Source organism: Phodopus roborovskii, unplaced genomic scaffold (assembly GCF_943737965.1).
Source record: "Phodopus roborovskii unplaced genomic scaffold, PHOROB, whole genome shotgun sequence".
NCBI lineage: Eukaryota > Metazoa > Chordata > Mammalia > Rodentia > Cricetidae > Phodopus > Phodopus roborovskii.
The window spans coordinates 20,072,469-20,094,065 of NW_026126460.1; the positions used below are offsets into that span (position 1 = coordinate 20,072,469).

At 44.6% G+C, this 21,597-nt stretch overlaps 1 protein-coding gene across 3 annotated transcripts in view; it reads left to right on the top strand.

The window, feature by feature from the left end:
• The window catches only part of LOC127226426 (C-X-C chemokine receptor type 2), a 29,242-nt gene extending 18,420 nt beyond the window's left edge, over nucleotides 1-10,822 (top strand). For all 3 annotated transcript variants that reach the window (XM_051190451.1, XM_051190450.1, XM_051190449.1), the window contains one exon: nucleotides 8,526-10,822. In XM_051190451.1, the coding sequence (XP_051046408.1) occupies nucleotides 8,526-9,624 (1,099 nt within the window). In that variant the 3' untranslated portion in view covers nucleotides 9,625-10,822. The remainder of the gene's footprint in view (nucleotides 1-8,525) is intronic.
• The last annotated feature ends 10,775 nt before the right edge of the window (nucleotides 10,823-21,597 follow it).

A 21,597-nucleotide genomic window follows, 5' to 3' on the forward strand; every position in this document is an offset into this window, starting at 1 on the left:
ACTGTAACGAGGCAGTTAGCAGCCCTACCCGGCTTCTAGAGGACACTAAGAACCCGAGACCAGCGTTCATACTGTCCTCATCCACTCTGCTGGAGCTTCTGCAGTGATTGAGCAAGGCTGTGGCTCTGACCAGAGCCTGGAGACAGCCTGAGGGTCTTGGCTGACTAGCATTACATCCTACCGCCTTTGCATGGAGTTTTAGCAACAGGAGATTCTGCCCCAATGCACTGGTGAGAACTTGCCCTCAGCAGATGCAATCACAAAGTGATGGACAGAGGAGGCTCCCCCAAACAACTAGAGGTACTAGAATCATCCTCAGAGTGAAGCCCTTTCTGGGGACTGGCCTGAACAATTGGTAGTTTTACCAGAACAGAGTCTTTACCTTCCTCATAAGGGGATTGAAGGTGGGGTAACAGTAGAAGGCCATTTTTAAGAAAATGGGGGATGATCTGGAAAAGAACTCTCCAGGAAGGATTTGAAGGCAAGGAATGGGGAGCTTGAGCCTCAGCTCCCTTGTTTGGGCAAAGGAAGAGCAATGCTGAGTTCCGGCCTCCAGGTCAACACTGTTTCTGAAGAGCCCACCAATCTCTTCAGCAAATGGGCTGAAAGGAAATTAGACTTTGGGGACTCTTTAAAGGAGAGTTGCACAGTGGTCACCACACACCCCCCAAGAGCCTGGCCCTGCAAGGATAGCAGTCCTCTGGTTCTGGCTTTGAGGACCATGCCCTGCCACGCCACACCCCCAGGGGGGCATGGGAAGGACCTCCAGTGAGTCTCTGCAGGGCCAGAGCCTGGCCTGAGCACAGTTTTTGAGCAAATAAGGTCAGCATTGTCACCTTTGATGTGACTTTGTTGGTGCTGCCAGGCTGGAGAATCTCTGAAAGGTCTGGATCACAACACATAATTCTTCAACCCAAGGAATGTTCTCGTGTCCATCAGTTCCCCCAAAACCTTACCAATTTAGCAATGTCCACCAAAAATGCACAGAGCACCATGACATGCATCACACTGTGCTTCATTTGGGAAGGAAGAGACAAGCTCACAAAGACCTACTTTCAAGATGCAAAGGGATGAACAGCCAGCCAGATGATGGGTCACAAAACCCGGACCAAACATGGAAACAACCACAAAAAAAAAAAAAAAAAAAGAATTCCATCAGAGGGCTTGAAGATTATCCAAGGAAAGGGAGTGCACACCAAGACCCCCATAGAAATAGAATAACCCCTAGGAGCTGCTCAGGGTTCTCAGAGGTTCAAGTTCAAGGTATGGCCAGAAGTAATAGGGGTCATCCACAAGGGTATCAAGTATCCACCTCAAGATTGACTTCATCTGAGGCTATCGATGGTCCTTAAAGGTTTCTAAGAGGCATATGAAGTGAGCATGTTTACATTCTAGGAAGATCCCCCTGGCAGCAGAATGTATGGTGGGTTGAAGGGAAAGACCCGAGGCAGCTATCATGTAGGAAGCAAGGAGACAGAGAAGGAGGAGCTGAACATCATTCTAAATACTTCATAGAGATTCGTTTGGTCCCTGTAACAACCATGTGCGGTAGGTGTTCTCATTGTGCCCATTATATGAATAGTGAAACTAAGACCCAGTGAGACCAAATTGCTTGCTGTGGGTTTCTAACCAGTTCGTGGATGCTAACTCAGCCAGCCCAGCTCTGGAACCCACAATCGTTGCATAACTACTGATGTAGTTTAGGAGAGAGGATCAAGTATTGCCTAACACTGTCAGAGAAGATGGTGTAGAGAAGATAGGCAAGAGCAAAGGACAGGAAGAGCAGGGGGAACGTGAGGTGCCGGCATACATGTCTCCAGCTGGGACAGAGGAGCAGGCAACAAAGCAGGCAGGAGGCAAAACACAGGAAGAGTGTGGTGGATCTATAGAGCAGTTAACAACTTGTGGGTTACAATCCCCTGGGGGGATCAAATGACCTTTCACAAGGGCCACTTATCAGTTATCCGGCAAGTTAGATATTTCTATTATGATTCATAACAGTAGCAAAATTACAGTTATGAAGAAGCAATGAAATAATTTTATGGTTGGGGATCACCACAGCATCAGGAGCTGTATTAAAGGGTGGCAGTATTAGGAAGGTTAAGAACCACTGCACTAGAGTATTGTACCTGTTCAGTTTGCAGCATCTGGGGAGCTTAAGGGAGACTGCAGGTAACCCTTCCATGCAGTGTTGGAGCTTAGGAGACATAGGAGCTAGGGACATAGGTGCTAAAGACATTGAGTGGTGGCTCTAGCTGAAGCCACAGAGGCAGGTGGAGTCAACACAGAGAGCTGACAGAGAAGGACAAGAAGGCCCAGGTAAAACCTCCAGGGACAGTCATCCGTGACACCCAGAGAAAATAGGGGTAAACGAAAAGAGGACAAGTCAGCAGGATTCAAGTGATGTAGAAATCAAAGATGACAAGATGAGCTGCACATATTGGTGTAGGATATGTCCATGATGCATGGTGAGGGTGCAAGACAATACAACTAAGAAAATATCTTTATTGAGAAAACAAGGGGGGAAATGCATGTATTTGCATGGAAAAATCTGGAAAGATGTACACACAAAGATATATGTCATGGGGCTTGGCAGTTAAGAACACTTGTTCTCAGAAATAGCCTGGGTTCAATTCCCAGCACCTACATGGTAGCTCACAACTATCTACAACTCCACTTCCAGGGGATCCAACATCCTTTTCTTACCTCCAAATGCATCAAGAAGGCATGAATATGGTACACATACATGCATGCAAGCAAAATACTTACATGTATGCTTTTTGTACAATATGGAGTAGCTTAGAATAGGGCACAGCCTGGTCTCAACAATGTGGGTAGTGGTTATCATGGGGAAAGATACGAGTGGAGAGAAACTTGCAGGTTCTATGTATGTGCTTTTGTGTTGCTTGTCTCGTTTCCAGTCTGCTTATCTTGAGATGCTGTTTTGCTAGTACGAAAATAATTTAACTGAAGAAAGAAAAAGGTTGCCAAACCCATACCCCTTTCCCCAACCCATGTGTTATTGGTCACCCTCGAAGAGCAGGGAAAGAAGCCCTTTGTAGCATGTTTGTGGAACAGCAAAGGAGAGGCGAGGAGTGGAGAGAGCAGACAGAGGCAAAGGTTTCTGAGACAGAATGAGAAGGAAAGTTCAGGCCGAAGGGGAAGAGCCAATTGTGACAGAAGGCAAATCCTCAAGGGGGAGAGGAGACGTGGGTCCCCCAGCCAGGGCAGGGGCTCACAAGAAACAGAAGTACCCGTTTTCTTGCTGACCCTGAGAGGAAGGAAGGAAGTGTGAGTGCAAGTTCAGACAAGTCCATCAGCAGGGTCTGGGGAGCCCACGTCTTCCTTTTAAAACAGAGGCTGGGAAGGAAGCTAGCTATCCTCTGCCTTCAGATTGGCAGGCTCCTCCAGAAGCCATCGGAAGGCATGGAAATCCCAAGAGCTCACGGCAGAATCACCAGTAGAACCTGAGCCTAAAGTCAGACTCCTAGAACACACCAGCAGCTCCTCTATAGGACACCTCCCTTGGGGGTGGGGACATTTGGTCCCAAGAGCCTCCAGGACTTCCCCATCGGTGGCCCAGGTCAGAAGCTTCCCCGCTGCAGCTACCTCACTTTCTTCCAGTCCAACAGCCCTGACTGCTTCCAAGCCTTGAGTCAGAGGGAGTCCAGGGCCACTCCACTCACAACAGTGTTGTGGAGCGACTGCAGGTAGGAGAGCTGACTGGTCACTGACTGGGAATGTGCTTCTGGTAGAAGGGACCTGGGAAGTCTGCACTGTATGAGCTTAGAGCAGGAATCTGCATCTTCGGTTAGCTGAAGCTATATCAAAGCACACTTTACAATTGGCACACTCCATATCTACACTGTCCAATATCGGAGCTACTGGTCACCTGTGGCCACCGAGTCCTTGAAATGTAGCTACAGAGCCAATTAAGTAACTTTTTTTTCTAAGTTATTGTGTGTGTATGTGTGTGCCATGGAATATGTGTGGAGGTCAGAGGGCAACTTTGTGAAATCAGTTCTTCTCATGGGTTCTAGAGATCCAGGCCAGATCACTTGAAGTACTTTTACTGACAGAAACATCTCTCCAGCTCCCAGTGAATTCTACTCTATTTTAGCTACTTTTTCATTTAGAGAGCTAAATGGGCTAAAGCTACAATTCTGGGCAGAGAACACTTGGGACAACCTAGTATCTTCCAGGAGAATGCTGAGACCTAGGGACAGATGATGCTCTTGCCCTGACCCTTGAGAGCAGGACCAAGATTAGAACTCTTTAAAACAAAACTGCCATTTCTCTGAGGAGACAGATCATTCTATCTATCTATCATCTATCTATCTATCTATTTATCTATCTATCTATCTCTATCTCCCTCTTCCTTTCTCCCAATAAACTTTCCACATTAAAAAATAAAATAAAATAAGACTTGATACAGGGTTTCATGCAGCCCAACCTAGGCTACATTGGGGGAGAAAAAAAAAAAACCAGAAGTGGCAGTTGAGCAATGTCCAATCTGGGCTCCTTTTCCACACCAATGGCATTTTGATTGTCTGGAACAAAGCAGTATCTATGGGCTGGGGAACCTGAGGCTGGCTGACACTGGGATCCCGCTCCTTGTGTCACTTGACAAAAGAACATTTAAGAGCAGATTTTTAAATCCATTTAAAAACGTTTACAGCCCGGTTCGGCTGTGTCACTCTAGGTGCATTGCTTCACCTCCTGGAACTTAGTTTCCTCATCCAGAACGTCCGACTGCATAGACTGACGAGAGGCCCTTTGCCTGTAAGGCTGCAAGCCAGTCAGCCATCCAAATTACAGCTAGTATGACTGCTGTTATCCAGCTCAGGACTACCTGAAAACGAGGTAGGCTTGCTACTCTCCCTGACCAGGACCGGGGATGTGATAGGAAAGAATACATCTGAAGATACACTATCTCCATTCTAAGAGTCACAGTACAAGCTGGCATTGTGTTGTGTGTGCGTATGTGCATGTCTGTGCATGCGTGCATGTGTATGTGTGTGTGTGTATGTGTGTGTGTGTGTTAGTGTCACACATATCTATTGCTCACCCACGGGTAACCATCCTTTACTTCCAGATTTTATCGTCCACTGGCCTAATCTTATTTTATTCTTCCCTAGAGGAGGAAAGAAACCAGACAAATACTAAGGAATGTTTGCTGCAGCTGGATGCTAGGATGGTTCCCACACTGTCCCCTGGACATGTAGATAATGGATGTCCATGACTCTACCTTTAGTAACCCTTCACTTTTTTTTAATCACTAGCAAAGGGGACAAGATACGTCCCTGGTGTCAAGTATTCAAAATGTGTCAATTGTAGCAGGTTTCTTATGGGCCACCAACCAGCTCCCAAATCATGACACAGAGACTTATTATTAGCTATGAATGTTCAGCCTTATCTTAGCTCTTATAACTTAAATTAACCTGTTTCTCTTCATCTACATTTTGCCTTGGAGCTTTTTACCTTTCTAAAGAAATGGAAACTCTGCATGTCCTACTCAGTGTCTGACTGGCAGCTGCCTAACTGGCTAGCCCTGGGCATCTCCTTTTTCTCCCTGGTTCTCTCCCCCTCTTATCTCTCAAGCCTAGATTCCTCCTCCTCCTCATTCTCTCTGCCTGTCAGCCCCACCTAGCCCTCTACTGCGTAACTATTGGCCATTCAGCTCTTTATTAGACCAATCAGGTACCTCAGGCAGGAAAAGCAACACATCTTTACAGAGTTAAACAAATGCAGCATAAACAAATGTAACACACCTTTACATAGTTAAATATTCCACAACAGTCAATACTGGGTTGGGATTTTCACTTTTAGCAAAAGGCTGTTTTCAAAGGAGAGGGTGTTGGCTCCCAGGGTGGGTCAGCAATGCCGTGGCGCTGACAGGTTTATGAGCCAAGAAAACACAGCAACACCCAAAACTGGGCCCATGGTGAGAGCACCAGTGGCTGGGAGAAAAGCAAAAGAAAAGGGAGGAAGGGCTGGAGCCCCACGTTGGGTGAAGATGCTCAGTACACAGCGAGGAGGAAGAGTCTGGCTGCTTTTGAAGAGTTTAGAGGAGAGAAAACAAGCAGCCTCTAGTCTAGAGAGGGGCATGGTTGCAAGTGCCAGGACCTCCATGTCCAGCTCTGCTGCCTGGCTTAACTACCCCCACTTAAACCAGAAAGAGAAACAGCAGGGCTGACGGTAGACCCACTTAGGGCAGCTGGAGTAGGGAGAGTCAGAGCCCAGCTGCAGGTACCAGTGGCTTTGAGATGAAGCAAAGACAGGAGGGTGTGGTCCTATGCAAATCCCTTCCTTTATTTGGGCCTGTTTCCTCCCCACTAACACCTGCAAAGACAGGCTAGAAAACCTCATTGGGTCACTACCCAGTATGAGCCTTCTAAATCCATTAGATGACTCCATCTGTGGGCCGGGCTGGGAAATCATATTCAAAGCATCAAACACATCCCATACCCTCAGGAGTTCCTCTCCTGCTTGAGCAATCTAATCTGCCCCTCACTTCCTCTAGACAGTTCTCACTGCCATTGCTCTTTGTGGGTCCCAGCCACCTAGCTCAGATGTCCCACGGGTGAAAAGCTAGCATCCTGGTGAGTCTGAAACACCCCAAGTACCACTGTCTAGAATTTCTCTCTTTGTCCCTCTTCACCTAGCCTGACCCTGGGTATGTCCACCCCCATCCCTGGACCCATAAACATTAGGCCTTCTTACCATAGAAGAACTCCTGAGCCCTTCCTGTACCCTCCAAAACCTACTTAGAACTACATGCAGCCCAGCCCCTACCTGCAGTCTTCCCAAGCCTGCCTACCATCCTTGCCTGGGCTATAGTTGGGTCTGGAGATTCACCGGGCACTGAGGACTTCACACTCCTGCAGCATTTATGGGCTGTAAAATGACTGGTTTATCTGTCACTGAAAAGATTGCCTGAAAGGTTTGGGTCCTGAAAAAATCCCACATGCTTGAGCTTTTTCATGCACCTCACTAATTCATCCCATCCATTGGGGTTTCTGGGCTAATGTAAGTTTCAAGCAGGAGCACCCACTGCATCCCATAGGCCACAACAGGGCACTTGAAGATGTTTGGTTTACCATTCCAGCAATAGCTATTTCATTAATTTGCAACCTAAGGGGTGGCAAAAGATGGTGATGCCCAAGTTCCCAAGCAATAAGAGGGAACTGTGCCCACGTTGACTAAAAAAGATAATTGAAGAACTTAGCTATTTGGGGTCATAACTCTATGGTAGAATGTGTGCGCTTCCTCATTGGGAATGATAAATGTAAATGCTTAGCCATTGAACATACCTACCATGAGAAGCACGATCTTCCAACGATAAACCAAAGACAATAAGTGGAGCTGATAAACCAACGACGTGTAATCAGAGTTGTAGAGATGAATTCTGGCAACACCAGGACAGCCCTCTGATCACAGGCTGGTTACTGAGCCTCTCTGAGCCGTATCTTCTCTCCAGCAAACACAGGCTGATCACGCCACTTGTAATGACCAAGGGAAAAATCTTGAACAAAGCAGATCCCAACCGTTACTTTCCTTTGTCCCTTCAGCCACTAACGCATCCCTTTTGGAGATTAGTGCATTAAGACACAAACAGCAAACCTTGTCCCTTTGCCGATGACTATGTTGTTAGTCCCTCCTGGTCCTCTCCTCTGAGTGTCTGCCTTCCATCCTGGTCTTCATGGTCTCTTTATGGAACGCTGAGCCTGCCCTTGCTGCCTGGGAGTGGGAGCTGCTCACAGTCCTGCATTTTACTTGCTTTCCAAGATCTATCTACCTGCCAAACTCAGGTGGTCAAACTGGGGAGCAAGTACTTTTACCCAATAAGCCACTTCCCCAAACTTTTTTGTTTGGCTTTTGATTTTCGTTGTTTGTTTGGTTGATACTGTTGTCTTTGTTTTTTGAAAGGGTTTCATACAGTCTAGGCTAGCCTTAATAACTTTAAAAGTCCTGAGAGTCAGGTGTGTGCTAAAACCCAAACCCGAGTCCTCTGCAAGAGCAGCCAGTGCTCTTAACCACTGAGCTGCCTCTCTAGCCCCATTTTTTGTTATGCTTATTATTACTGCTTTAATATTCTTATTTATTTTCTAAGACTGTGTTCTCCAGTTAACCTTTTTATTTTTAATGTTTTATTAGCATATTTAGTTATGCATAATAATGAGTTTAACTCTAACATTTACACACATATTTATAATGCGTTTTTACATCCTTGGCTATCCAGAATGCTTGAGGCCAACCAAGATCCTATTTCAAGAAGAAAAATGTCTTGAAGGGAACTGTATGTAGTCTTTATCCTTCACACACACACACACACACACACCAAAATGCCTAATATTTTGTCTCAAATGCTTACTGCTATCAGTTTCAGATTTGAAGGGAAAAATGTCTTCCTTGTAATATGCAAGCCAATGCAACAAATACTTATATCCCAGTTCCTTGGGTGGACAAACAAGAATCAGGATAACTTTGCTGTGTCATAACTGTCATCTCTCCTCTATTGACAGGACTGAGTTTACTTCAAAAATGGGAGAAATCAGGGTGGATAATTTCAGCCTTGACTATTTCTTCAGTGGAGATATTGATAGCTACAATTATAGCTCTGACCTGCCTCCCACTCTACAAGGTGCTGCCCCATGCCACCCAGAGAACCTAGAAATCAACAGATATGCTGTGGTTGTAATATATGTCCTGGTAACCCTGCTGAGCCTCCTGGGAAACTCTCTGGTGATGCTGGTCATCTTATACAACCGGAGTACCTGCTCTGTCACTGATGTCTACCTGCTGAACCTAGCCATTGCCGACCTGCTGTTTGCCTTGACCTTGCCTGTCTGGGCTGCATCCAAGGTAAAGGGCTGGATTTTTGGTTCAGCCATGTGCAAGATATTCTCATTTGTGAAGGAAGTTACCTTCTACAGTAGTGTCCTGCTACTAGCCTGCATCAGTATGGACCGCTACCTGGCCATTGTCCATGCCACAAGCACGCTGATCCAGAAGAGACATTTGGTCAAATTTGTATGCATAACCATGTGGGTACTGTCAGTATTGGTGTCCCTGCCCATCTTAATTCTTCGTAATATCGTCAAGGCAAACTCTCTTACTCTAGTCTGCTATGAGGATGTAGGTAACGACACAACCAAGTGGAGGATGGTATTACGCTTCCTGCCTCAGATCATTGGCTTCCTCCTGCCACTGCTGATCATGTTGTTCTGCTATGGGTTCACACTGCGCACACTCTTCAAGGCCCACATGGGACAGAAACACCGGGCCATGCGGGTCATCTTTGCTGTTGTGCTTGTCTTCCTGCTCTGCTGGCTGCCCTACAACCTGGTCCTGTTCTCAGACACCCTTATGAGGACCAAAAAGATTCAGGAGACCTGCAAGCGCCGCAATGACATTGACATGGCCTTGAATGCCACTGAGATCCTTGGCTTCCTCCACAGCTGCCTTAACCCCATCATCTATGCATTTATTGGCCAGAAGTTTCGCTATGGACTCCTCAAGATCATGGCTACTTATGGCATTGTCAGCAAGGAGTTCTTAGCCAAGGAGGGCAGGCCTTCCTTTGTTGGCTCTTCTTCGGGGAACACCTCCACTACCCTCTAAGACTGTCCACATAAGCTATGTCCCTTCAGGATTCATTCTTGTCCTTCAGGATGGCTCATGTCCACAGACTGTGGTATCTGAATTGATGCACCACAGTTACAGGGAGACAGAGGCCACATTCTTCCCAGAGCCCCCCGCTGCAGAGTTTAGAACCCTTACCCTGGCTGTTCACCCCCTTCCATATTGGTATGCCTACTGATAGAGTTGGTCCATCCTAACACTGGACCCCAAATACTCTTTTCTAAGAAGCATAAATTAAAATTATAGTGAGATACTTCCTTCTATCCATCAGAATCCTCATCAGTGAGAGGAAGAGGTAGAGGAGAGAAAATAGCAAGTGTCATAAGGAAGTAGAGAAAGGGAAAGTTTTCACCTTACTGGTAGACCTGTACATGCCCCACGCACAGTGAGACAGAGCGTGCCATTATCCTTAAAGCGTTAAATATAGAACTACCACATAACCCAGCAAGTCCATCTCTAAGTAGGTACCCAAAAGAATTGAAAGCAAGGGCTCAGACATTTGCAAGCTGATGTTAACATCAGCACTATTCATAAGAGTCAAAGGTCAAAACAACCAAAATAATGGCCAACAGATGAATGGGTAAGTTAAACATGGTGTGTGCACACAATGGGAGACTACCCCACAATAAGAAGGAATAAGAAGCTGACCCATGTTGTCACACAAGTGAGCCTTGAAAGCATGCTTCCAAGTGGAATAGACAAGGCCCCAAAGACTAACCTTGTATGTTAACACTTAGGAAGTTTCAAGAATAATCGGGTAGTGGTGACTAAGGCTGGACGATGGAGGGTGGGACATCAGAGTTTAGTGGTATAGCTCTAGTTTGGGATTATGGAAGAGTCCTGAAGGTAGACCCTGACTATTGTGCAGTAGTGTGAAAAGTACCCATTGCCATTGCATTTAAAAAAATTAAAATAAGGGCTAGGTATTGTTTACTGGTGGAGGGCTGACTTAACGTTTCTGAGAACTCAGGCTGGAAACCTATCACCTCAACAAGTGAAAAGCAAAAGCTAAAATGGCAATTTTTGTTATGTATATTTTAACTCAGTATATATATATATATATATATATATATATATAAAATCTAAGTCTAAAAAGGTGCTTTAACCAATGAACCAATGCAAAACTATCTACCTTATAATTTCTTATAAAGTGTGATCATTAAATGTCTTTTTAAAACTATATAAACCACTTGTAGTTGGGTATTTATTTCAGTACTTTTTTTTTCAGGGTGGACAATGGTGAGCAGATGGCTTGAGAATTTGTTGTTTTAACTATTCTTTTTTTACATTCTTCTCTCTCCTTCTTTCCCTGTTCTCTTTCCCTCTCTTCTCTTCCTCTCTCTCCCTCCCTCCCTTCTCCCCCGTGTGTGTGTGTGTGTGTGTGTGTGTGTGTGTGTGTGTGTGTGATAGCACATGTGTGTAGATCAGAGGACAATCTGTCAGAATCTGTCCTCCTTCCACAATATGGTTCCTGGGTATCAAACTTGGGTCATCAGCCTGGGCAGCAAAGGTCCTTACTGACTGAGCCATCTCACTGTCCCCTGAGTGAGAGGATGAAAACAGAACCCTGCCTGTCCTTGCCTGTCTGCCCCTTCAGGCCCAGCCCAAGCCTGCTTTGGCTGAACATAGATCACTGGAGGAAACATGTGTTGAATTCCTCCAATGTTCCTAGGTCCTTGGATGGAACAACCCTTAAAAGAAGCAGGATCAGGCTTAGAAGACATAGAGGGTCGGAAGTTCACCGGCTCAGCTCCTTGGAGGAGCAGGGAGGCCAGGAGACCATGGGAGCTCCAGCAACAGAGCTCACTGAGAGTTCTTCCTCCGTTCCCAACACACACCCTCATTCAAGGTGTGACAAGCAAATACAAGTGCAGAGTGGAGAAGTGACTTGTAACCTGTCAGGGGAGGCAAGAGGTTTGAATCATTCTTAATTTTTTCTCAGGGAGGGGTAAGTTTGAGCTTGTGATGCATTGGGTTTTGAGATAATCTCACATACCCCAGGCTGGCCTGAAAACTCCCTATATAACTGGGGATGAACTTGATCAAAAGATCCTCCTGTCCCCACCTCCCAAGTGCTAGGATTATACATGTGCCCCACCATGCCTGGTTTAGATGGTGTCGGGGTTGAACCCAGGACTTGGTACATACTTGCCAAATACACTACCAACTGAGCTGCATCCCCAGCCCTAGACCATTCTTTCATCAGTATATCTTGACTGACAGATTTGCTAGGGGGGTTGCAACCCAGCAGCAACCAAACAAACAGCATTTGTCTCTGGAGGGCCTTTGTCAGCAAGGTTGAGCAGGAGGGCGGAATGAGGCTGTAGAGTAGAGAGTGTTCACTCACAACTGATGAAAAAGTTCAGCCAATATTGTAAGTCAGCATCATGGTCCCTGTTCCCTGTCCATCCAGGCCCTGTGCTGAACTCAGATTTGGGAACAAGAGTGACTCAGCTGTGCCTCTGATTCAGCAGGCTGGAAATCCTGAAGAACACGTAGAGCTGCCAGAGGGGACTGGTGTGGTTCTGCCTGAGCACAATATGATGACTGTCAGAGAGAGGAGGCCAAGTGAAGGCTCACCTTTGCTCCAGGTCGCTGCTCTCTGCTCCTCTAACAAGGCCTAGCAATGCCATTGTGCACAGAAAATAGGAGGCTCCAAAACCCCAGCACAAAAGAAGTTGAGATTGAATCACACTGACGTGACTGCTGTCTATCCATCCTCACCGCGTGTGAACGGTCTCCGCACAAATCCTTTACCAGTCAGAGCATCACCAGGAAAAGAGCAGATCCAGAGCTGCCTTTGAGTTGTTGGTTCTCTTCCTCGCCACACTCTAGCCTGGGCTGTCTTAGGGGCCCGTCCTTCTCTGCTTAGATCTGTCTGCTCTGGATCCACTTTTCTGGCTTCTGAACTAGGTTCCTCTACTTACTATTCTAATAGTGTTGCAGTAGACACCTTCTGTCCTGATCCTGGTCTGTCTCCCTCTGTGTTTACGATGTTTCTCCACATACATTTGCAGTCTCTGCAGGATAGGCTTCCTTTACTCAGCAAATCCAGATAGCCTCCAGTCCCATTACATAAACCAGGCCCGGTCTTGAACTTACAGTCTTCCACCTCGGCCTCTCCAGCACTGGGATAGCAGCTGTGGACTTCCACAGCTGGCCAATGGCTGATGATGCCTATCTTAATGCACACCCTCAGCAATCCAGGAATCACACTTCTGGAACCCTGTCTGACAGTCATACTCACATAACTCCCATGGAGTGGGTTTGTCCCAGAATTCGGTCTAAAAGCCAAAGCTTGGAAACAACCAAAGCATCCATCACTAGAGACATGGTTAGAAAAACTATGAAAGTGTATCCACACTGTAGGATGCCTGGAACGTGGTAGCTTATGAACAAGACTGGAAACAACAGTCCTGGTGGCTCATACCTTACAGTCCTAACACTAGAGAGTTTCATTCCATCTTGATCTACGTAGTGAGTTCTAGGTCAGCCTGGGCTGGGGGGGGGGGGTATGCTAAATGAAAGACTCCGGAACAGAAGATAACTTAGTGATTCTTTTTTTAAAGAAAATGTCCACAGAAGGCAATTTTATGGAACAGAAAAGATATGGGTGTCTGCCTGTGACAGGAGGTAGGATACCGGAACAGGATTGACTGCAAGCACAAATAAGGAGTCTTTTTTTCTTCTTTTTTGTGGTACTGATAATCAAACCTATTTTAATCACTTTCCTGGTGCTAAAATGCCCTGACTAAAGCAACTTGGAAGAGAAAAGTGTTATTTTAGCTTAAAGTACAATGGCACAGCCACCATGATGAGGAAGTCATGACAGTAGGTCACATTGCATCCACAGTCAGAAAACAAAGAGCTGATAAATGTTCCTTCGTGTGAGGTCTAGAATCCAAGCCCAGGCACAGCCAACTTTTGCAATGAGTCTTCCCATCTCAATTAACCCAATCAACATAATCTTTACAGCATGCCCAGTGGCTTGTCTCCTAGTGATTCTCTGTCCTATAAAGTTAACTACTGAACATCACAGGTCAATCACCCATTGTGTGGGTAAAAGGACTTACCCTCCAACCTGATGTCCTGAGATTGAGCCCTAGAGCCTACACAGTAGAAGGAGAGAATTAACTGCTGCAAATTGTCCTCTGACCTCCACATGTTCAACACAACTGGACACACCAACCATGCACTTGTGGGTACGCACACACATACACAAAATAAATAGATGAATAAAAATGTAATACAAAGTGTCTTAAAGCTCTAGGACCTAGACTCAAGTTTAAAACTCGCAGACCAAAAGCAATGGAAAAAGAACTACTGTGTCAAAAATTCCTCCCTAAGGGAGACATAAGCAATCTCTACCCCTCCTTCTAGGGTCTCAGTGATAAACAGAGGTAAATTCCACCAAAGTTAACTCTGGGGAAACAGTGAGTTCATTATTTACACAGCAGTGGGTGAGAGCTTATGAACAGGACCATAGGTGACCTTTAAAGCAGCCACACTGGAAGGTCTACACCCAGCATGGGTGAAGATTCCCCTATGACTGTGTAGATGGAACCCCCTCCCCTAATCCTTCCCTGACTCTATATTCTAGCCCTTCTCTGGGCTATGTTAAATTGGGCCAGAATTGCATACAACCTATTAGGAAGGACCCAAGACCGTCCTGTCCACTCCTTCTGTGAATGAAGGTCAACAGTCAACAAACACAACAATAATGATCTTTCACAAGTAGACACAAGTTGATCTGATGACCATGGTGGCTGTTTGGCTTGAAGGCTATCCTCTGCAACTGATGAGAAATATCCTCCTAGAAAGCCCTCACTTTCGGGGCTGGATCCTATACCCTCTCTCATCGCAATCTCCAGTCTCTAACGTCCCCAACTCCTACTGGCTCTAGCCAATGGGAGATGACCTGCATTGATAACTTCCCTGACTACTCCAGCTGCCCAAGGAAAAGCAGCTGTGGAAGGGGGCAGTGGTAAGGAAAAGTAATCGCTGCCTCAACTCAAGGCCCTTCCCCCAGCAACACTGCACAAGATACCTTCCCAGAGGGAAGGACGCTGAATACAGTGCTGATTTCTCAACAGGGTCTTGCAAAGTGTGATGTCAGGCATGTTCCCCTGGTCAACTGGCCAGCTTCCCTTCCCTTGCTCTGTGCCAAGCTGACTCCTTGGCAGGCTGAAGCCTTGGTTCCTACTAGGTGATCTGCTACAGGTTTGATCTCTCTTTGTCCTTCTGCCATTGCCCCCAAACACATCTCTCTAATTATTTTAACATCCATCTTCCTCCCAAAGAGTAAGCCACCCCACAAATAACTCCATCAGGGTTTCAGGAGTAAATAAGGGTCCAGGAGGGACCTAAAGAGGCACAAATGACCAATCAACATATAAAAAGTAACCCTGTCACACTAGGAACTTGGGATATTGGAATAACATAAAATAAAAGGGAACAATAGAGCATAGAGGCATACACTTTTAATCCCAGCACTCTGGGGTCAGAGGCAAGAGGGTCTCTATGAGTGTGAGTCCAGCCAGGACTAGACCCTGTCTCAAAAAGAAAAAAATTGAGGTAAATAAATTATTGAGGAGAAGATGGAGCACATGCCTATAACAGAGACAGCAATGAGTTAGGTGCAGAAAAAATAAGACTACAAAGTCGTTTTTGGCTACTTAGTGAATTCAAGCCCAGCCTGGGCTAATGAGACTGTGGCTCAAACAAAAACACAACATTAAAAGGCTGGGGGCGGGGGAGTGGATAGCTTTGAGATCATGTTTGACCGTCCACCTCCAACATTCCAAAATAACTCAGAGAGGATCTCCAAAACTATGGACACACTCCTGTCTTCAGCAGCTCTGAAAAGTCTTAGCTGGCACAACACAAAACATGCCAAATCCTCACCAAATGTGCCAAATCTCTCCACCCTTGAAGTTATAGGTGTCAATCTGTGGATACATCACACCCACACCAAGGCTGCCATGGACCCAAGCCTGGAGTGGACTGTGAGAGTCAACTCAGACCAGCCTCTGAAGTTGACCTTCTCAAAAGGACCTCAGAATGGAGACCATGGCTCAGCTCCTACTGTTTCCTGATGTCTTTCCTGATCTTTAACTTAAAACTAGAAGAGCAGGATGGTGTTGGAGAAACAAACAGACCCAGGTGGCACTATAGGAACGGCATGGGCAATTAGAACTAGCTGAGGCCTCGGGGTGGTGAGATGGCTCAGCAGGTAAAAGTGTTGGTCACACAAGCCTGATGGCTGAGTTTGGTTCTGGGACCCTCTCTTCCTTCCTTCCTTCCTTCCTTCCTTCCTTCCTTCCTTCCTTCCTTCTTTCTTCCTTCCTTCCTTTTCTTTCCTTGCCCAATGCAATAGCTCTTGTCTGTGATCCTAACATTCCTATAGTGAAATGGGAAGCAGACAAGCCAGAAGTTTGAATACATAGCATGGCAACAGAAACAAGTGGGAGGAGAGAATTAACACCTGAAATTGACCTCTGGCCTCCAAACACAAATCTCTACACACATATACAAATATATAAATAAATATTTTAAAAATGTAACTAGACATAAAACTGCTGCCCTACAAATCCAGACACAGAGTCCAACATCAACCAACTAGACTTGACCCTATTTATACATCTAGAACCAAACCAAAGGGGTCATTCCTATTGCTAACCCTGACAACTGAGTTTGATCTCTGGGTTCCACATGATGGAAAGAGAGAACCAGTTCCTACGAGTTATCACCTGACTTCCACATGCACATGTGTACACACACTAAATACATGTGTAGATTTGGAGCCTGTCCTGGCATTGTCTCTGTAGACCAGGCTGGCCTTGAACTCACATATCTGCTTGTCTCTACCTCCCAAATGCTGGGATTATAGGTGTGTGCCGCCACTGCCTGGCTGCCTGACATAGTTTTTCAAAGGCTGAGTAATACTCTATTGTATAAATGTACCACATTTTTCTTTATCTACTCTTCCGTTGAAGCACATCTGGGTTGTTTCCAATTTCTGTCTGCTATGAATAAAGCAGCAATGACCATGGTTGAGAGAATGTCTCTGTGGTAGGATGGAGAGTCCTCTGGGTGTATGCCCAAGAGTGGTACAGCTGCATCTTGAAGTAGATGAATTCCCATCTTGAGGAACTGCCAAATTGATTTCCATAGTGGCTGAACAAGTTGCACTCCCGTCAGTGATGTATGAGTGTCCTTCTTACTCCACATCCTCCCCAGAATGAGCTGTCACTTGTTTAATTAACCTTGGTCATGCTGACCTGTGTAAGATGAAATCTCAAAGTAGTTTTGATATGTGTTTCAATGATGGCTAATCATGTTGAACATTTCTTTAAGAGTTCCTCAGTCATTTGAGTTTCCTCTGTTGAGAATTCTGTTTAGAGCTGAATCTCATTTTTAATTAGGTTATTTGTTTTTTTGATATCAAGTTTCTAGAGTCCCTTATATATTTTGGATATTAGCCTTCTATCAGATGTGTAGTTGGTAAATACATTTTCTCATTCTGTAGGTGCCACTTTGTCCAAATGATAGTGTCCTTTGCTAGACAGAAGCTTCTCATTTTCATGAGGTCCCATTTATTAATTGTTGATCTTAGTTCCTGCACTAACAGTGTTCTGTTCTGAAAGTCTTTTCCCTGTACTAATGAATTCAAGACTATTCCCCACCTTCTCTTCCTTCAGGTTCAGTGTATCTGGTTTAAGGTAGAGGTCTTTGATCTATTTGGAATTGATGCCTTATGGCTCTAGCTAAGGCTTCAAGTACCATACTGAATAGATGTGGAGAGAGTGGACATCCTTGTCTTGTTCTCTAATTTTAGTAGAATGCTTTGAGTTTCTCTCCATTTAAGTTGATGCTGACTAAGGGCTTTCTGTTAAATTGCCATTATTATGTTGAGGTATGTTTCTTGTATCCCTAATCTCTTCAGAACGTTTATCATAAAGAGGCATTAGATTTTGTCAATACAAGTTTAAAGTATGACCTAATGATTCTTAGGATTTCCTCAGTGTTTATTATGCCTCCATTACATTTCTAATTTTGCTAATTTGCATATTCTTTCTCATCCTTTCAGTTAATTAGGATGGGGTTTGCCGGTCTTACTGATTTTCTCAAAGAACCAACTCTTTGGTTCATTGGTTATTTGTATTTTTGCTTGCTTCAAGTTTATTGATTTCAGTCCTGTGTTTGGTTATTTCTAACAGTCCACTCCTCTTGGGTGTGTTTACTTCTTTTTGTTCTAGAGCTTTCGGATGTGTTCTTAAGTTGATGACATGAGATCTCTCTAGTTTTGTTTTGTTTTTTGTTTGTTTGTTTTTTTATGTAGGCACTTGATGCCTCTTAGTACAGCCTCCATTGTGTCACATAAGTTTGGGATGTTGTGTATTCATTTTCATTCAATAAACTTTCTTTTTATTTTTAAACCAAGTATTGTTGAGCCGTGAAATGACTTCTGATGACAGCCAACAGCCCTCCAACCCGAATCCCCATAATCAATGGAAGGGACACTGAACTCAAAAAATTTTTATCTAATAATGATCTGTATATTTCTCAGTATCATGTTTATCCAGCAAATTCCTCACACACACACAGCCCCCATTAAAGATTTCCTATTGACTGCTGTGGAATAATACTTCTGTACACTGTGAAGAACATGTTGCTCTCGTTGTTAATAAAAAGTGTACTGGCTGATGGCTAGGAAGGGTTTTTGGGACAGAGAGAATACTGGGGAGAAGAAGGGCAGAGCAAGAGTAGATGCCGTGAGTCTCAGGGGGAGCAGGATGGGAAGTGCATACATGGGGTAAACAAACCTCGGGACAGCACATAGATTAATAGAAATAGGTTATTTTAAGTTATAAGAGTTAGCTTAAAACAAGCTTAAGTTATTGGCTAAGCATTTACAATTAATATTAAGTCTCTTTGTGGTTATTTGGAGAATGGCTGGCATGACAGAAAAGTCCAACTATAACTGTCTAGCTTGGTGATGGAGAATTTAGTTTTCTCAGACGCTTTCCTTTCAACTGCAACCAACCAATTAAAACATCATGTTCTCCCTAGACACAGATACCACCTTTTGGTTCAATATTTTTGTTATAATGACCATGTAAACAATTATTCACAGTGCTCACTTTCCTGTCTGTGACATATTTTGTTGTCCCTGGAGTTAAGGTTTTCCACATATTCATCATTGTATCGGGCTCATCTGTCACTCTCAATACAGTCACATTCATTAGAGAAACCTCTCTCCTTGGGGACCGCCTTGATCCTGTCTCAGCCTGGACTGGTCACTCTCTAGGACTATTCCTGTTCTCTGAGTCGCTTTGATTATACTTCCAGATGAATTTTAAACCTATCTGTCAGTTTCAACGAAATTTCCGCTTGAGATTTTCACTTTGATCGTGTTGGAGCCACTGCTCTATGTTCAAATCACCGGGTGGTGTTGATTCTCCCTTTCTCTGACAAGGCTTGATCTCTGGGAGTAAGAAGCCTGTTCTGCCTACAGGCAATTCTACTGCTCCCAACTCAAGGCCATGAGGAACTTCCCTCTGTGTCCTTGAACAATGTGGCCAGAATAAAGCTCAGCTGAATGCTACAAGGACTAAGATAAAGGGGTGTGTGTATGCGTGTATGCCCAGACCGTATTATAAATGAATAAACAACACACCACAGGTTCTATTTCAACATCTGCTCTCGCAACTCTTATTCTGCTGGTTTGCTGAGTTTTGCTGAAAAGGGGTATATAGGCAATAACTTTTGAAACCTTTCATTTCCAGAGTCATCTTTACTTTGACACTGGGTTGGGGTTTGTCTGAGTTCTCATTACAATTTGTTTTCTTAGAATCCCACAGAAGTCTTCCCAACCTCCTCCACCTTCTGCTGTTACGGTCCAGGTTTTTTACTCTATTCTAATGTACGAGTCTTGGTGTGAGACTGAATTTTCTGTGAGGGTATTTGGGGATGTTCTCTTGATCCTTAGCTTTGAAATACGCAATGATGTGCTTTGCTAAGAAACTAGTGTGCTGGAAGTTTTGGTTCTGTAAAAGAAAAGCTATCTGTTCTAACTTGAAAAGCAGACACAGGAAGATGGCTACCAATTCCAAGCCAGCAAGATCCTGTCTGAAAAATAAATAAATAAAAAGTAAAGGACATTTATAGCTAATGACATCTCCACAGGGCTGCCTGCAGCAGACTGGGGGATTCCTCTGAGACCTCTGGCCAGGAGAAGCTGGGATCTTTTCCTTCCCTGAAGAAAAGAATTTCAAGATGAGTCAGTCTGAAACACAGCTTAAAGTTTTTAAAGCAGAGATCTTAACATAGATTTAAACCCTGGGTTTGAAAGTAGGAGGAGAGGCTTTTAGGAAAAAGAGCGACTAAGCGTGGGTATAGGGTTTACAAGAAAACTATTCTCAAGTGTCTTTATCAGCCACACATACAATTTTAGCAGCTTCTGCAACTACATCTCAAATGACTGCTAAGGAATTTAACATGAGATACTAGGGTTGTTCCTGGGGTGCGTTGGACAGATATTCAGCTGATAAAATGAAAATATCAACCACAGGATTACATAAGGGAGTTGAGGTACATTCTTACTGTAAATGGTTTGTAGTCTTGCCTATGAGAGTTCCAGAAAATTCAGGGTTATGTCTGGGAAAGGATTTAGGCCAAACTTGAAGGACATTTGCATGTTTAGGTCTTTAAATGGACATGATCTAGCATTGCAGTTTAAAATATAGATGTGCACGTGTGGTGTGTATATGTTATACAAGAGAATGCTGTGCATGTGTGTGTGTATGTATTGTGTGTGCACATGTATGTGTGTTTAACATGTGTGTATGTGTTACATAGTTTGTGTGTTGCACATGTGCATGTGTTGTTTGTGTTATTTGTTTCACAAATGTGTATGTGATATTCATTTTCATTTTTTGTTGTATTTGTGCATATGTTGTCCATGTTCATGAGTGTTGGGGTGAGTATGTGCATTGGATATTTTTCTCTGTTGTCTAAGTCCACCATTCTGACTGGGAATCAGTAAGATTCCAAAAACAAATCAAGCAGATGTCTCCTCCCATTCTTCAGTTTCTTTCCATAATGATCAGCACTGTTAAAACTTTCTCCCAGGGAATTTAAAATATTGGTCTGGGGAATAGAAGATTTAGTGGTAGAATGCTTGTGGAGCATATTCAAGGCACTAGGTTCAACCCTCAGCACTAAAAGCAAAAATCAAGCTGAAGGATACATTGACCATATTTATAGGTAGCTTATCACCTTGATAAAAGATATATGGCTAAAGAGGAGAAATGCCATTTCTCCCCACCCTTCTCTTCAACCAGGTTTAAATTGGGATGGGTAGAAGAAGCAAGAGCAAGACCTGCAAGGTAAGCAGGGAGAAGCCTCTGAAGAAATCCAGTCACTTCCGACATGGAAACAAAACCTGTTGCTCAACTGAAACCTAAGAGACCACATCCGTACCTCTCCCTCAGTTCCCATTCTGTAAACAAGATTGTCTTCCTGAAAGAGCTGGCTTTGCTCCAGTGTTGAAGGTGCAGTGGGTGTGGGGAGACTGAGCATGACCTCAGGCATGTAGCACAGGGCTCCCCACTTTGTCTCCAGCATTCAGCATCCCTCTTATCTGGAGTAGTGATAGTACTGTACTCAGCAGGCCTTTCTCCCAACGTATTCCCACGTCAATAAGCAAAACGTGAGCCTTGTGTGGTGAACAACCCAGTAACCCCAGCAGCTGGGAGGTAGAGGCAGGAGGATCAGGATCCCAAGGTGCCAAAGAACAAAAGTTCAAAGCCAGCTTGAGCCACATGAGATCCTCCCTCAAAACCAAAAAAGCAACAGAGGAAAACCCATGAGGCCTCAAGCCTACACGAAGAACTACAGGCAACTAAGGAATGTTGAGAGCAAGAAAAATTGTCTTCCCCAAGAAAAAAC